The sequence below is a fragment of the Archocentrus centrarchus genome, chromosome 7 (assembly GCF_007364275.1).
Source record: "Archocentrus centrarchus isolate MPI-CPG fArcCen1 chromosome 7, fArcCen1, whole genome shotgun sequence".
NCBI lineage: Eukaryota > Metazoa > Chordata > Actinopteri > Cichliformes > Cichlidae > Archocentrus > Archocentrus centrarchus.
In genome coordinates, this window is record NC_044352.1 from 32481432 (window position 1) to 32498198 (window position 16767).

At 41.4% G+C, this 16767-nt stretch overlaps 1 protein-coding gene across 1 annotated transcript in view; it reads left to right on the forward strand.

Annotated features, from left to right (window-relative positions):
- Window positions 1–15852, forward strand: part of LOC115782747 (collagen alpha-1(XX) chain-like) — a 37536-nt gene extending 21684 nt beyond the window's left edge. Inside the window, exons 16-42 of the mRNA XM_030733140.1 lie at window positions 109–235; window positions 829–968; window positions 1069–1201; window positions 1954–2099; window positions 2258–2387; window positions 3534–3650; window positions 3794–3940; window positions 4147–4203; window positions 5299–5337; window positions 5469–5607; window positions 6295–6437; window positions 7095–7204; window positions 9397–9555; window positions 9670–9747; window positions 9851–9937; window positions 10029–10082; window positions 10209–10304; window positions 10407–10460; window positions 10553–10606; window positions 10691–10744; window positions 12735–12806; window positions 12896–12931; window positions 13068–13134; window positions 13236–13424; window positions 13523–13600; window positions 13759–13920; window positions 15115–15852. Coding sequence (XP_030589000.1) covers window positions 109–235; window positions 829–968; window positions 1069–1201; window positions 1954–2099; window positions 2258–2387; window positions 3534–3650; window positions 3794–3940; window positions 4147–4203; window positions 5299–5337; window positions 5469–5607; window positions 6295–6437; window positions 7095–7204; window positions 9397–9555; window positions 9670–9747; window positions 9851–9937; window positions 10029–10082; window positions 10209–10304; window positions 10407–10460; window positions 10553–10606; window positions 10691–10744; window positions 12735–12806; window positions 12896–12931; window positions 13068–13134; window positions 13236–13424; window positions 13523–13600; window positions 13759–13920; window positions 15115–15140 — 2694 coding nt within the window. The 3' untranslated portion in view covers window positions 15141–15852. The remainder of the gene's footprint in view (window positions 1–108; window positions 236–828; window positions 969–1068; window positions 1202–1953; window positions 2100–2257; window positions 2388–3533; window positions 3651–3793; window positions 3941–4146; window positions 4204–5298; window positions 5338–5468; window positions 5608–6294; window positions 6438–7094; window positions 7205–9396; window positions 9556–9669; window positions 9748–9850; window positions 9938–10028; window positions 10083–10208; window positions 10305–10406; window positions 10461–10552; window positions 10607–10690; window positions 10745–12734; window positions 12807–12895; window positions 12932–13067; window positions 13135–13235; window positions 13425–13522; window positions 13601–13758; window positions 13921–15114) is intronic.
- Window positions 15853–16767: the final 915 nt, after the last annotated feature.

A 16767-nucleotide genomic window follows, 5' to 3' on the forward strand; every position in this document is an offset into this window, starting at 1 on the left:
TTAAATTGTAGCTTCTGTTCTTTGTCAAATTTATGGCATCAACAGGTAAAAATGTTTGAAAAATAAAATGGTACCTCAGTCATTCATGAATATTAAATATCTTTCCAGGTGGAGGTAACAGGACTGAACTCGGTGCTGGTGCAGAACCTTTCCTCTCTTTCCAGATACCTTGTTTCTGTTCAGTCTCTCTACCCACAAGGCCTGTCTACAGCGCTCACCAGTAATGTCACCACATGTAAGACATAAATCTTTGTTTTGAGCATTGAAGGCATCACCTTAGACTATGTTGACTTTATGTTGACTTGTTCTTGGCAAATAGCTCTTTGGGAATCACCTTGTTGATGCAACAAGGCTATTTTATGCCTCTCAAATTGTGTTATCTTTCCACAGATTCAGCTAAAGAAATGGGAACAAATACTGTGCTTTTGTGACAGGCGGCTCGTAACTTAAAGTGCTTAATGATGCAATTTAACAATCAAGTTTTCTGTTATGTAGACAAACACCGGTTCATCCCTTGATTTAGGCACCTTTTTTATGCTTGAATGATTTATAGGTCAGTGTTAAGAGGTTCAACAACAACAAAGAACATTCCTCTGAAAATGGTCGGGAACAAGAACTGGATGAAAAATTAGTGAAAAAGCAGCCAATGTCACTTTGAAATACATTCAGAAATACATCCAGACCACTTTAAAAAATTGCAGGAAAGTCTGACTCCTTTGAAGCAAAATATAAGTAAATGAGGGGTGGCTCAAGACTTTTAATAATGAAATATCTGAGAATATAAATGTCCCATAATTTATTCCCATACGCATTATCCTTTTCTCCTAGTGAAGGTGCCCTCCCCATCAGACCTTAGGGTGACTAATTTCTCAGGCGGTGATATCACCGTTCGCTGGGAAGCTGCAGCTGATGATGTTGTTTCTTACCTCATTAAGTGGATCTCGCTGAGTGGAGGTGACCTGAGACAGGTGGGGAAGAATTATTGGATAGCTGGAGTGCATAATATTAAATAAATGATATAAATTCTCAATAAAATGTTGTTTTGTGTATTCCCATTGTGCATTTTAGCTGCGCGTGAGTGGTGATGGTGAAGGAGCGATTCTCAGGGGGGTGGAGGATGATAAGGAGTACCAGATTTCCCTGTCTGCGCTGTATGGAGATGGAGCTCAGAGTGAAGCTGTGGCCATACGCTATAGCACATGTGAGTCACACATTAATTTACCCGTCGCACATTTTCTGATCCTGAGCATTTCTCAAATTCAGCAGGGGAAGGGCTGATGAAACCCTTAAGTCAAATTAGCAGTAGTTTGCCGCTGGAAAAGTACAGCATTACAAGTTAAAAGTGACGTAATGTTCCTTAAATATTGTACTGAAATAGTGTCCGGAAAGCAGGAATCATTATAGAATCAGAGATGAAAAGAACAAATTCAAATTATGCAAAAGAGACGCAACATAGTAAAAAGGCTCAAAGGTGGGATAAGGCTGTGCTTAGTATATAGTATATATAGTAGTATATATATACGCCATGTCATTTCTAGTAGTACTACCTCAAACCTGCTTTTAAGTTGTCTTCAGTCATTTATGTATTTACAAATACTCTATTGCTAAAAATAAATATACGCTACAAAACAGCAGCAAAACTGCATCCTCTGCACAGTTTGAATGTTTTTAATCCTGCAAAAACTGCTGTTAATTCAAGACTTACATAAACTTTTCTTATATTAACTGCACATCATGCCATCCCTGTTTTACTTGTATTTTCTTCTTTCTATGAGCATCAAATCTTGTGTTTTACTTTACATTTATTATCTAAAAATGACACTTGGGGCTTCTCAGTTGTGCTTGTGTTTAATTTTGCATTGCTGCCAAAATAATTTCCTCCTATACACAAATAAAGTGAATATTAAATGTTGCTGGTCTGCAAACGTTATCTCTTTTATTATGTCGCTGCAGTGTCTGGTGGAGGCCCAACCAGCGTCACAGTTTCCGATGAGACTGCTGTCAGTATGGTGGTCAACTGGGTACCTCCCAATGCTCATGTCCTCCAGTATCGTGTGTCCTACGTGGCACTGACTGGAACTGATAGCCAGGATAACACTGTAAGTGGGTTGGAATCACTACATGTTCAGCTATTCCGGCCTTCGGCCTGCTGGACACAAATCATAGTGTTGTCATGTGGCAAATAATTTCAAAAACTATGAATCAGCTCTAACTGTGTTACGAGTGTGACGCTGATAGTGTGGTTTGTTGTCTGCAGGTGCTGGTCTCAGGTGGAGAGAAGCGGGTGACGCTGGAGTCATTGCAGCCAGACACACGTTACAGCATCTTGGTCACAGCCGAGTACCGCAACAGAGAAGGAGGCAGCGGTTCAGCTCAGGGCAAAACTGGTGAGTCAAACAAGGACCTGCTGGAAACTTAGTGAAACAGTAGGTTCCAGTTAAGTCTGACAGAGTTACATAAAAAGCACATTACTTTACCCTTACAGGAGGATATGGACACATTAAGATCTCCTCATATGGCAAGTCTTGGTGTGTTATGGGTTTCAATCTGTTTTCCTCCACAAAGTGGGAGGGGCTTGTTGCAAATACAGTAGTCAGCAGAGAGGTTTGGGTGAGGGGGAAGGTTCAATAATGACCACTCATATGAGCTCCTATCATCTACTTTAAAAGCAGCAAACAGATGAAACAGAACAGGAGAAGAGAGGCTGAGGTCCTCTGACAGGTGACATGAATAACACTTCATCTGTCAGTGGTCTTTATTAAACCATGATGATTATCGCTTCATCGTGGCACCTGTTAGTGGGAGGGATATATCAGGGAGCAAGTGAGCATTTTGTCCTCAAAGCTGATGTGTTAGAAGCTGGAAAAATGACCAAACATGAAGACAAAGCAACAATGATTTAGGAATGGTTTGAGGAGCACAACAACAAGTTTGAGGTGTTGACTTGGCCTCCAAATTTCCCAGATCTCAGTCCAAACGAGCATCTGTGGATGTGCTGGACAAACAAGTCCGATCCATGGAGGCTCCACCTCGCAGCTCACAGGACTTAAAGGATCTGCTGCTAACGTCTTGGTGCAGATACCACAGCATACCTTCAGGGGTCTAGTGGAGTCCATGCCTCGATGGGTCAGGGCTGTTTTGGCAGCAACAGGGGGACCAACACAATATTAGACAGGTGGTCATAATGCTGTGCCTTACTGGTGTGTGTATACATACACACAGACAATTTGTTTGAGAGGCACAGACACCTTTCTCTGCATAATGATAGGCTTGACTGAACAATGAGACAGCAACTCCTTAAATAATGTCGAATTGAGTTTTAATTTAAGTGGTTATGAATACTTTTTCATGCACAAAACAATTCTAATACTGCTTTTGATACCTGAATTTAAGTTAAAAATTAGGGGGTGCACTGTGTTTACTTTTATTAGCTCTTATTAGTCCTCTTGCTTTGGTTTGCCTGGCATTTGTGTTCTTGCGAGTCTGTGTGTAAATTACACTTCTGCTTTGGCTGCCTTTTTTCTGTCTCTCAGCCAGTCTGCGGGTGAGCAGTGTGAGTGTGGTCAGGTCAGACCACAACAGTATCTGTGTGTCATGGAGACCAGTGTCTGCTGTTGATGGATATCGTATTGTAATCCAGGCTGTGAAAGGTAACCTGCAGTCACATCGATAGGAATTATGTACTTGTTTCAGAAATATTACTGGTAATTTATTCCTTGTGGTGTGTGTGTGTGTGTGTGTGTGTGTGTGTGTGTGTGTGTGTGTGTGTGTGTGTGTGTGTGTGTGTGTGTAGACAAACAATCAAGACAAGAGATTGTCAGCGAGTCCAGCAGAAGTCACTGTTTCACTGATCTGGAACCTGAGACTCTGTATCGCATCAGCGTACGCTCACTTCTCGGCTCAGCAGAGGGCACGGCGGTCTCAATACTCCATCCGACAGGTCTGACATGATCTCAGAAACACAGATGATGTCGGTCAGCAAACACAAATCATTACAAGGCTGCTGTTGCTGCCACAAAATCAAATAACTCAGTAGCTGAAGCAGTTTCTTTTGTCTGTGGATAAATACATACAGCACACTATTTTTGAATAATATCGAAAAGGCTTAATCTTTTTGTTGCTGGTCACTGTTCCGTGTTGTTACAGCCACAGCTCCTGCCAGAATCCCCACCCATCCCCAGATGTACCCTATCCACAATGAAGGTAAATCTTTATATCCACTTATCTTTATCTTTATCTTATCTTTGTCCAGAATTGTTAGGGGGTCAACAGAGTCCCCAGACAAACTCAACGTGTGTGTGTGTGTGTGTGTGTGTGTGTGTGTGTGTGTGTGTGTGTGTGTGTGTGTGTGTGTGTGTGTGTGTGTGTGTGTGTGTGTGTGTGAGTGGTTGTCAGCTTATGTTAACTGATATGTGCACAGAAATATTCTGACCTTGCACAGATCGTATGGGTGCTTGCTAAATTACCACTGAATTCATGGAACATGTGTGCTAGACACGTTTATTGTTACTACTGTATGTTACTGAATCACCCTAAATGGACAGGCGCGCACCATCTATTCCCAGTCAGCGAGCTTCCATATTTCTCAGTATGAGGTCTTGAGGTGCAGCAGGTCCTCCACTGATGGAGGAGGGCAGCCTGGCTTCTTCGTTTAGATCCAACCAAAGTTTCGGGTCATAACTCCACTGTGATTGTGAGCTGCTGCTGCAGCTGACCTCTGGATTCTGTTTGCATGTTATCTCACTCAACTTCTCAACAACTTTTAAAGTTAACTGCAGTGTTTTCATCCTGAATTGGTTGAAAACAAATGGCAATTTACATCAAAATTGAGCATTTGTATTTTTATTTTATTTTTTATGTTAATAGTATGTTTTTTGATAATATATGGTTTCAAAATGTAACACTTGAAAGAATCCAATATTGGTAAATTTTTCTTTCAATTGCCTCTTGGATGGGCCCCCAGCTGTACATGGGCCCCTGGGCACGTGCCCATCAGATAATCTGACCCAGCAGTTAATGAACAAACATCCATAAGCATAAACATTACTGAAATGAGGATGAAGGTGCTGACCTCCATCAAGAATGGGAGCCTATTTAAATGAATGTAGGTCTAATATGCAAAGCTTTTTAACCTGACGTAGATCACTGGAATATTATTTCTAGGAAAGCAACAGCTATTCACATGCACACAGTGTGTGTACGCACTGTTTTTGAATGAAGCCCGGTTTTCCCAGAGCACACAGTTTACTCTTGCCTACCTTGCATGTGATGACTCAGTGCTGCCCTCTTGTGTTGCAGTGTGCCCTGAAGTCACCATCAGAAACAGTGTTGTTAAAGGTGAGACATGCTGTCCTCAGAGCAATTTATTAAACTGAATGTTTAACAAAAAAAACCAAAACAAAACTGCCTCATTTTCCCACCTGAAAGATACACCACACTGTGTTTGTGTCACGTTTGTGTTGGCTCAGGGTTCAACATGATGGAAGCCTTTGGTCTGACTCAGAGAGCTCACTCATCAGTGGAGGGAGTGGCAGCCGAGCCTTTTGTCTTCAACACGCTCCCCACCTACACTCTGTACAGAGACGTCCAACTGACACAGAGCACCAAGTGAGCATTTATTTTAGGATCTGATTTGGTCCTCTAGTTCACCTTTTCTTTTTGATTGTATTTTCATAAACACCATACACTGACACTCTGTGTCACCTTATAAGCCAAACTGCAGTGTTTCTGCACCAACCCTAACATCACAGAGTCCTTTTCTGTGCTGTTTATTCTATTATTGCTATATAGTTGTGTTTAGGAGGCTTGTTGTGCTGAATGCACACCATGTGGTTATTTTACCAACTCCAAATGTGGCTGGAAAATCATATTCCGATCTGTTGAAGAACAAATACTTTAGACAGGCATATCAACAGCTTAGTAACATCTGTGTTCACATCTTGGCATCTTCCAGCAAAATTTCAAGAGGCAAATGTGAGGAACAGACATGAACATGGAGAGATTGTCTTTACCAGATGAGGCAGCATCATTTCTAAGAAATGCATTTCAGTTGTCCTGATCAGATCTGTTGCAACTGAAGCAAAGCCAGCAGACTGAAGTAACAGAATGGACCTGTGTTGCCAATAAAAGAACCTTATAATCTGCCATTTGTTTATTAAAAGGTACTGTGAACTGCCTTAGGCCCAGGGATAGGAAGGAAAATACTGAAAAGGAAAAATTCCCACAAATGCTTTTAGTCATTGAACGAAAAAAAAAAAAAAGGCATTCTTGCGGTCTGTCTTGCCATCCTTTCAGGTTTATCCACCCCGCAGGTTTCTCTCCAGAGCACACCATCAGCATCGCCTTCCGGATGTTGCAGGATACACCCAGGGAACCCTTTGCCCTCTGGCAGCTCACCGACAATGACTTCCAGCCAAAGATGGGAGTAGTGATTGACCGTGAGTAGCATCATCTGCAACTTCCCAACTCCCACACTACAAGCATCTCTTTGTACTCCTTGCATTTCCTTGATATTCTACATTGTTCTTTAACAGGTCATTAAAGAGACCAAAAATCAACACATTTCTGTAAATTCCCCTCCCTGTTGGTGACATGCAGCCTCTTTGTTTTTTTGTTTTTTTTTAAAGGCTCATTAATTTCCTGGCGCAGTTTTTCATAAGCTAGTTTCACCTGCTTGTGTTCATGCTAATAAAAGGAACATGTCACACTGGCATTTTGAATAGTTTTTGGATAACAATGGATTGCTATCCACAGTTATAGGATAAAATTAGAAAGCAAACAGCACTTGTTAGTAGAATTATTTTCTAAATGTTTTATTTTTTTGGAGCATTTAAAAATTAGTAAATGGGGTTTTTGTTTTGTTTTGGTTTTGGTTAGATCAGATCTGTCATTGCCTTTGAAAGGTATGAAGGTTGCTGTGTGTGATGTGGACTGACACCACACACAGCAACCGTCAAGAAGAGACAGTAATGTGAAAATGTGAAAAAGTCATGGCTGTTCCTCAATCAGGTGGAACTGACACCACTTCAATATTTTGTGACTTTTACAAGAAATAACAGATGATGACTATATTATCCTGTTTGTGTTTTCTGCAGCTGATACTAAGCACCTGTTATACTTCAGTCTGGACTACAGAGGTGAAGTGCAGGAACTGACCTTTGACCAGCCGCAGGTCCACAGGCTGTTCTATGGCAGTTTTCACAAGGTGAACCTAAAACGTGAACCTGGAAAGATTAAATCCATTTCATATAATCTAGCCAATTGCTGCAGTCACCAGAAGTAGAAGAAAGCACAATCACTGTATTGCCAAAAGTATTCACTCACCCATCCAAATCAATGAATTCACAGGTGTATAAGGCATGCAGGCTGCTTCTACAAACATCTGTGAAAGAATGGGTCACTTCCAGGAGCTCAGTGAATTCCAGTGTGGTGCCATGATAGCTGCAACAAGTGCAACAAGTCCAGTCATGAAATTTCCTCACTACTAAATATTCCACAGTCATCTGTTAGTGGGATTATAATGAATTGGCAGTGTTTGGGAATGAAAGCAATTCAGCCATGAAGTGTAAAATCACAGAGTGGGGTCAGCAGATGCTGAGGTGCATAGTGCACAGATGTTGTCAACTTTCTGCAGTCAGTCGCTACAGATCTCCAAACTTCACGAGGCCTTCAGGTTAGCTTAAAAACAGTGCGTAAACTCATGGACTGAGTTTCCATGGCCGAGCTGCTGCATCCAAACCTTACATCCTCAAGCACAATGCAAAGCATTGGATACAGTGGTGTAATGCATTCTGCCACTGGCCTTTAGAGCAGTGGAGACGTGTTCTCTGGAGTGATGAATCACACTTCTCATCTGATGGATGAGTCTGGGTTTGGCGGCTGCCAGGCGAACAGTAGTTGTCTGAGCGCATTATGCCAAGTGTAATGGGGGGGATTATGGTGTGAGATTGTTTTTCAGGAGTTGGGTTCGGTCACTTGGTTCCCGTGAAAGGAACTCTCAATGCTTCAGCATACCAAGACATTTTGGACAATTTTATGCCCCCTTCTTCTGGAAGAATGGTCAGAAATTCCCATAAACACTCCTAAACCTTGTGGAAAGCCTTCCCAGAAGAGTTGAAGCTGCTATAGCTGCAAAGGGTGGGCTGACATCATATTAAACCCCAAGATTGGGATGTCACTCGAGTTCATATGTGTGTGAAGGCAGGCAAGTGAATCATTTTAGCATCTGTGAGTGAAATTGAGTAAATTTGGTCCACTGATTTGGTGTCTTACCAACATAGTCGGCAGCTGGAGCTGCCACAGCATCAGCAACCCACTTCTTATGGTGGTAATTAAGTGCTCAACAGATAAAAACCTCTAGTGCTCAGAATCTGCAACATTCATCAGAATTTGAAATTCTTTGAGCCACAGCCAATTCAAATCTGCTTGCTAAACATTCAGTATTTTCAGATTTAGTTGCAAGTGTATTCCTGTTATATCATTACTGGCTGAGAATCATCTTTTAGGTAATCTGTATCAAAGTATTCCAGTGTTTGCATACACACGTGTGCACTGCAGATATCTTCCAAAGCCTGCTGCGGTAAATGTGCAACAGTACCGGTTTACCACAGCATAAACAAATGCAGGTCAAAGAATCGACACTCAAGTTGGAGCCACAGCAGACTGACTCTGTGGCAACATTATAACCAACATGACAGAAACACAGTTTATAAAGTCTTTTTGTGGGCCAATTACTTACAGCAGTGATCCTCAGACAGGGAGTAATATCACAATATCTTTATTGAGAGCCCACAGTGAGTAAAAAGCGCATTTGCAGCAGGAAAACAAGGTAAACTACCCAAAAACAGGAGGCCAGCAAACTGAAAAAGACTTATTGAGAACACACAGACCACTTACACACATCACTCTGTGCTGTTGTATCCCTCTCCCTCAAAAGAAAGGGATGATACACCTGAATCACCTGAATTATGAGAAAAAAAAAAAAAAAAGCATTATTATTGTAGGGTCTTTACCCACAATACAAAGCGCCTTGAGGCGACAGTTTGTTGTGATTTGGCGCTATATAAATAAAATTGAATTGAATTGAAAGTAAAAACAAACTTAAATGAAACAGGAAGTAAACTGAAGAGCAAAGATGAGCACAGACAAACAAGAAGACACACGTGGGGGGAAACACAAGATAAAGAAAAACACTCATGGACTCAAGAACAAGGCAAAAACTAAGAATACAACAGAAACCAAATATCACTTAGAAAGACAGTTTATATCTGTAGGTGTTATGAGGAGCTAGTTGTCTCAGTCCTCTCTGTGGGGAAGTTTAACTTTAATCCTGATAAAGAAAAGAGAATAACTGATAAACTTTGTGTCCTAAACAGTACATTTTCTTCCATTTGACAGGTTCACCTGTCCGTCAGCCAGGTGAGCGTGTCCCTGTCTGTGGACTGCCAGCATGTGGGTGAGAGACCCGCCCGCCCTCTAGGCAACCTGCCCACTGATGGATTTGAGATGCTGGGAAAACTGGTGAAGACCCGAGGACCCAAGAGTGGATCTGCCCCAGTACTTCCGTTTCTTTGATATTAATTTAAGCTCAGTCTGAACTTACCTTAAAAACTCTGAGGATCACTTCCTCTGTCCTGTGTTCAACCTGTGTCCCGTGTTCATCATTTCCAGTTTCAGCTGCAGTCCTTTGAAATCATCTGTAACACCACATGGGCTTCAGAGGATACCTGCTGTGACCTGCCTGGACTGGTCAGTGTGTTAATATTTACATTCACCTTTTCTTTCTTCAATCCTTATTATTTCATTTTCAAATGTTGACTTAATATCTTTTATTGTTGTCTGTGTGTCTAAGAGAGATGAGGAGAGCTGCCCTGCCCCTGCATACACCTGTACCTGTTCCTCTGACAAACCTGGAGCTCCTGGTCCCCCTGGACCATCTGTATGTCACCTCAAATACACCCAGAGTACCTCTTGCATGATTCGTCACTTTTAAAGTCTGTTAAGACTCAGCTCTTTGTCCTTTTTCCCAGGGGAAGCCAGGTCCTCGTGGTGAGAAAGGCGAGAAGGGAGAGCAAGGCCAAAAGGTGAGCTGAAGGCTCTCAGATGGGACCAGTCATGACTTTATTTAGATGTTAGTGTATAGCAGCCAGGCTTTTCTCATTTTGTCTGATGTTAAAAAACATTTTAAACCCAGATTTAATTTTTCTTAGGGGGAGGTGGGTCCTCCTGGAAAGTCTGGACTTGAGGGAGGCCTTGGACCTGTGGGCAGCATCGGGCCGCGAGGCATTACAGTGCATGGCAAAATGGTGGGTAACCTTCTGAAATGCGTACCTGTATGATAACTATGGTGAATGAATGAATGAGGATAGTATTTTTTACAAAAATGTACTTTTATTCATTTTTTTTAGGGTCCACCAGGAGCAAGGGGAGAGAAGGGAGATCCTGGGCGACCTGGAGTACAGGTGAGGTTAAAGTAAAGTAATGGAGTCACCAAAACCCACCCATCTGGCTTTAAGTGCTCCCTGTCCAACCTGCTTATACTCTGTCCCTGTAGGGGGTACCAGGACCTCCAGGTCAGAAAGGGGAGGAGGGAATCACAGGCCCTAAGGTGAGCTGGTTGATCTTAGTCTGTACAGAACACACCAAGCTGAGCGCTGCATCTGTCCTCATCTCTCTGCAATGTGTCTCACAGGGCATCAGAGGTGTTGAGGGCAACATCGGTGCACCTGGCATCACTGGACCCAGGGTAAGACTAAAATTAATTTTCATCTACAGTGGGATAAATAATTATTTGATCCCCTGCTGAATTTGTAAGTTTGCTCACTTCCAATGAAATGAACAGTCTCTAATTTTTATGGTAGTTTCATTTTGATGGAGAGAGACAGAATATTTACCAAAAACCCAGAAAAAAAAACACATTACACAAAAGTTATAAATTGATTTGCATGTCATTGAGTGAAATAAGTATTTGATCCCCAGCAGCCCAGCCAGAATGCTTTCTCCCACAGTTTGGCTGTGTGCCCATGTGGTACACAGATTACAATCAATCAATCAATCAATTACCGATATTCCTGATCTCAACTTGTTATGTGTATAAAGCACACCTGTCCACAGAATCAGTTTCTTCCATTACAACTTCGTCATCATCATGGGCAAAACCGGAGAGCTGTCAAAGGCGTCAGAGACAAGACTGTAGACCTGCACGAGGCTGGAATGAGCTACAAGACCATCAGCAAGAAGCTTCAAGAAGCTTTGTGAAAATGTGACAACTGTTGGTGTGATTATTCAAAATGGAAAAAGTATCAAATGACCGTCGGTCGCCCTCGGTCTGCAAGATCTTGCCTCATGGGGTGAGGATGATCATGAAAAAGGTGGTGCATCAGCCCAAAACTACACAGGAGGAGCTTCTTAATCATCTGAAGGCAGCTGGGACTACAGTCACCAAGAACACCACTGATACTACACTACACAATCCTGCAGGACCTGCAGGGTCCCCTGCTCACAAAGGCACGTGTACAGGCCTGTCTTAAGTTAGTCAGTGAAAATCGAAATGATTCAGAGAAGGCTTGGGAGAAAGTGCTGTGGTCAGATGAAACCAAAATTGAGCTCTTCGGCATCAGCTCGACCTGCCGTGTTTGGAGGAAGAGAAATACTGAGTATGACCCAAAGAATACCATCCCCACAGCCAAGCACAGAGGTGGAAATATTATGCTTTGGGGCTGTTTTCCTGCTAAGGGTACATGATGACTTCTCTGTACTGAAGAGCCAGTGGATGGGGCCAAAACATACCACCAAGACAACAAAGGAGTAGCTAAGGAAGAAGCACATGAAGGTCATGGAGTGGCCTAGCCAGTCTCCAGACCTCAGTCCTGTAGAAAATCTGGAGGGAGCTGAAGCATCGAGCTGCCAAGCAGCAGCCAAGAAACTTAAAGGATTTAGAGTTTCTGTGAAGAGGAGTGGGCTAAAATCCCTCCAGAGATGTTTGCAAACCTGGTGACCAACTACAAGAAACGTCTTACTACTGTGGTTCCCAACAAGGGTTTCTCCACCAAATACTGAGTCATGTTTTGCTTGTAGATCAAATAGTTCATTCAGTGACATGCAAATCAATTTATAATATTTATCTAATCTGATTTTTGTGTGTGTGTGTGTGTGTGTGTGTGTATGGGGGGGGGGGGGGGGGGCTGCATTTAAATGAAGCTACCATAAAAATTAGAGACTTAATTTCTTTGGAAGTGAGGAAACTTACAAATTCAGCAGAGGATCAAATAATTATTTCCCACACTGTATCTGTATGCCTATTTGCTTTTGCTGCCAAGTTTAAGTCAAAAACAACAGTTTGGCCGATGACACTGAGTTTTAAAAAGAGCATTTTATCATCAGGGAACAGTTTAGACTGTGAATGAACCTTTTACCTTTTAGACACTGCATGAGCTGTCCTCTAGCACCGCGGTCAGGACAAATTATCTTTTGTAATCAATCTTTAAAGTGAAGTATAATCACTGTAGTTGAACACAGAAAATGTCATTTAGCTCAACGGCTGTTAGTTTTTTATACTGAGAGGTTTAACGAGCTGCTGTTTTATGTGTTCTGACCTTATTAAGTAAAGTCATATAAACATTACATTGTGGCCTTGGTGTGGTCCCTGTATTAATAATACTGTTTGTTGTCAGGACTTTGTGTATCTGGTCTCTCTGCTGTTCTGTTCTGGCTAATCTATTTGTATGTATATGCAGGGTTTCCAAGGAATGCCAGGATACCCGGGCCCTATAGGGGAAAAGGGCCCCCCAGGCCCTGTGGGGCCTACGGTAAGACCCAGGAGATTAAAAAAAAAAAAGTCTTACCTGTCCTACAGCTGGTTATTTATCTTTACACTCTTATATATTTCACTTTATAGGGACTACCAGGTAATAAAGGGGAACGAGGAGAAAAGGTGTGTTACATCATCATAATCTTTTTTTTTATTATTTAGCTGGAATGGCCTCTGATTGCATTTTAAAATAGCTTCTAAAATGTTTCAGTTTCTTTTAACTGGAGAAATAGTTTATGACTCTGAAGATGTTTTACAGGGGGAACCTCAGTCTATGGCTATGATCTACCAACTGGTCACACAGGCATGTGAACAACTAGTACATAGTAAGTACTCTAGAAGCAACCATAAAAGGTCCAATATTAGTGCCACTTTGTTATAGTTTTCTTCTTTTATAATTTTCTTAAATGTATTTATGTGTTTTTAGAGGAGGTGTTGAAGCTTGATATGTTCATTAATGAGATCAGCCGTAAACCAGCTCCTATTGAGGAACCAGTGGGGCCTCCAGGGGAACCAGGAATACCAGGACCCAAGGGCCCACCGGGTACCAGGGGCTCACAGGGCCGTGTAGGCCCAAGGGGGACACCTGGCAGGCCTGGGTATCCAGGAGAGCAAGGTAAGCTTGCATTTAGTAGATGGTTTGTTGGAATGAAAACATAATTCAGAGTGTTGAACACAAGTTGTTGTGTTGATTTGTCTCTTCACTCTCTGCAGGAAGGAAAGGTATGCCTGGGGTAAAAGGTGATGCTGGGTCCAAAGTCCAGGGGCCCCCAGGGGTCAAAGGATTTGCAGGTAAAAGTAAATTGTCCAAGATACTGTCCAAGAAATCATCAATAACCAACCCTGAAATTATATGTGGTTATAATGAATAATAATAAACTCTCCCATGTACAATGAGGGCATGTAAAGTAAAATGTTTTATGATTTTTTTTTTTTATGTGTATCTACAGGTCCGACTGGTGAGTCAAAGCTGGGAATCCCAGGTCCAAAAGGAGAAAATGGTAAACCAGGGCCACCTGGGATCCCCGGAACGCTGGGTCAGTCAGGTGAGATCGGACCACCGGGTGTGTGTGACAACAGTGGAGGGTGCCACGCAGTTCCTGAGCAAACAGGTAAGCAACTGAGAATGGCCTACTAATGATACAGACCCTGAGAATATGATGGGTATGAAGATCCAAGCCTACTAGAGTCAGATCACACAGAGTCTGGCACTGCCAGGTAAAAAGGAATACACTGGTTGAGTTCCAGATTAAAGCTGAGGTAGACACATGCACGGATGTGTTTTTGGCATCACTGGACAAAAACTACCTGAAAACCTTCTGGTATATTGTAATTTAAGTGGACTTTGAGGAAATAAGACTCCCGCACATGTGGGACAGGAACAGGTAAGTCATAAAAAGAAATATTAATGTTAAAAAGGGGGGAAATAAGATGTGATGGTGCAATAGGTAAAGCATAGCATCTTAGAGAGTGCGTTTGAGTCCAGTGTGAAACCAAAAGTTAGCATTGATTTTATTTTTACTGTGTTGTAATGATTATTTTTATGTGTGTATGAATTACATGGATATGCTCATCTTTTGTCTGTTGGGAGGAGTTTAGAGCAGACTGTTGGAAATCATCTGGAGTTAGGTGATAATTATCACTAGGAGCAACCATTTATTACTCATTTGATCTATAACTAATCTGAAATGATTGATTGTAGAAGCTTAAAGGTTATAATATCAGCCTGTTTCCCTGTGAGTCAGACTGCTCAAAACACTCTGAGTCTGTATTTATTTATTTTAATTCTTGGCTCTCTGTGATGTCAGAGAGGGAATATCCTAAATATCCAATGTGGCGTTCGAGTGCGGGGGTCCCCCTCGGATGTTGTCATGTGAGGAAAGCCGGTACAGATGCTGTATTTGACACTAAATGCCTGTTTGTGCAGTGACGGCGGAGGATTTCAGCTTTTGAGGCTGTCTCCAAAAGTCGCCTAAATCACCAGAAAAGTCGCTAGATTTGTCACTATTTGGGGGAAAAAAGTCATTAGGGGAGGTCTGAAAAGCTGCTAAATTTAGCGAAAAAGTCGGTAAGTTGGCAACCCTGAGAAGGAGTGGTCTTAAAAGGAGAGGAACTAAGCCAGCTTGTTTCAGGGGCTGCACGTGACTAAATAAATATGTATTATGTTGAACTGTGAGTCATTTTAAATAATTGGGGAATGCTTGACATATTTTTCACTTGTTCAGTGAATTTGGGCTAATAACACTTTGCCAACACTGCTGAATACAGTACTGTATAACAAGTGTCTTTTTTTCTTGACACAGAAGACCCTTATTATGGCTACCAGCCTTGAATGGAGATTAACAAGCAGGCAGCAGTGGTAAGGTGACCCACATCTGTGGGAAAATGACTGGTTCACTTGGAGGTGAACAAAAGACAAAAGATTGTTTGCTGCATTGGATGTACCGGTGCCTGACGTAGAAGCTACATCATATTTGAGAAAAGGAAACAATAAGTGAAGATTGTCTCTCTGTTCTCTTATTATAATGTTCATTGACATTTAAAATCAGATCAGCTAAGAAATTAATTTAAGATCAACTAGGGAGCTTTTTCATATAAAATTTAGCAGTTGATGGATAGCTTCATGAGAGATATTTTCCCAGTGGGATCAGTAAAGTGTTGCCTTACACGATGTATTCGCACTGAAACCTTTGTTACTGTGTTTCTGTATTCATGCACTGCCTCGATGTTTAGCTGTATATGTTACTTTCTGTGTAGTTCATTTGTCATTCTAACCTTAACTGCCTCAAGGATAATGAAAAAGCATAATCCATGGTGTAAAAGCTCCTTTTTGTTCCGTGGTAGAAATGATGCTGTGAGAATGTCTGTTTTCACATGTATGATAATTTTTATATTGTTTATTTTATTAACTGTGTATGTATCATGTATATTTTAAACTCTCTGAATTCTAATTGCTTATTGATGTTTACATTTTCTGATTTCCAAACATTTGGTTGTTAAGAATTTGTGTTTGAGAGAGAGAGAGTGCCACATATTATTTCTTTGGGTGTTTTTTTTTAATCTTGTTAATAAAATATATAAATATGTGTTATTATATAAAATAAAATATGTGTGTAATGAATCCTAATCCGTGTTTGTCTAACTACCCTGAGACATGAATTCCTGTCTTCCACCAAAGCAGTGCTCTTCATTTCTGATTAGTAGATACAGCCTGCAGATTCTGTCCAAACTATCCCAGCTTTCTACGCTACATAAGGCTCAACATTATGTCCAGTTCTCAAATCTGTCAAACTGTAGACCCCAAGGCAAGACACCCTCTGCAGCAGCACTGGTTCTGTATCAGTGGGAAAAAGGTCATAATGTAATAGAACCCTTCTGGTTAAGGACTGTTAGGAGGGCAAAAAAAAAAAAGCATAATGATGTGATAGTTCTTCGGTGGAACCTTGTAAGAATTGTTTCCAGTGGGGTCTATTTTGCAGAGCGCAGTGGAAGTTCCAACCTGTAAGCAACCATAGGCTGTATGGGCTGCAGTAGTAGCCTCACTTCCTGCTGCTGCAGTAATCCAGCGTGTTTTTCAAAATAAAGGCGGAGGAAGTATTTGGGTTCACTTTAAGGCTTTATACCACACTGCAGAAAAAGAATTTCAGCGGTCCTGCTTTTAAATGGTTAAATAAGTGAAAGTATATATGAAAAAAGTGTTAAAAGTAAAAATGCAGAAAAATTGCCTTTCGACTGTCATGTTCTTCGATCATTATTGCTTTTTCATTTCCATAAAATAAGGATATTGCAGTTGTAGTTTTTTGTTTTTGTTTTTGTGGAATAATACGCTGTGAAAGATACACGCCATCACAGACATTCATTTATTTTAAGGAAAAATAAAAGTCATCTGATTATTTAAATTAATAATTTCTGCTCTACTATCGTTCAGTTGAATCAAGAGCGCAACAGTTAATAACGTC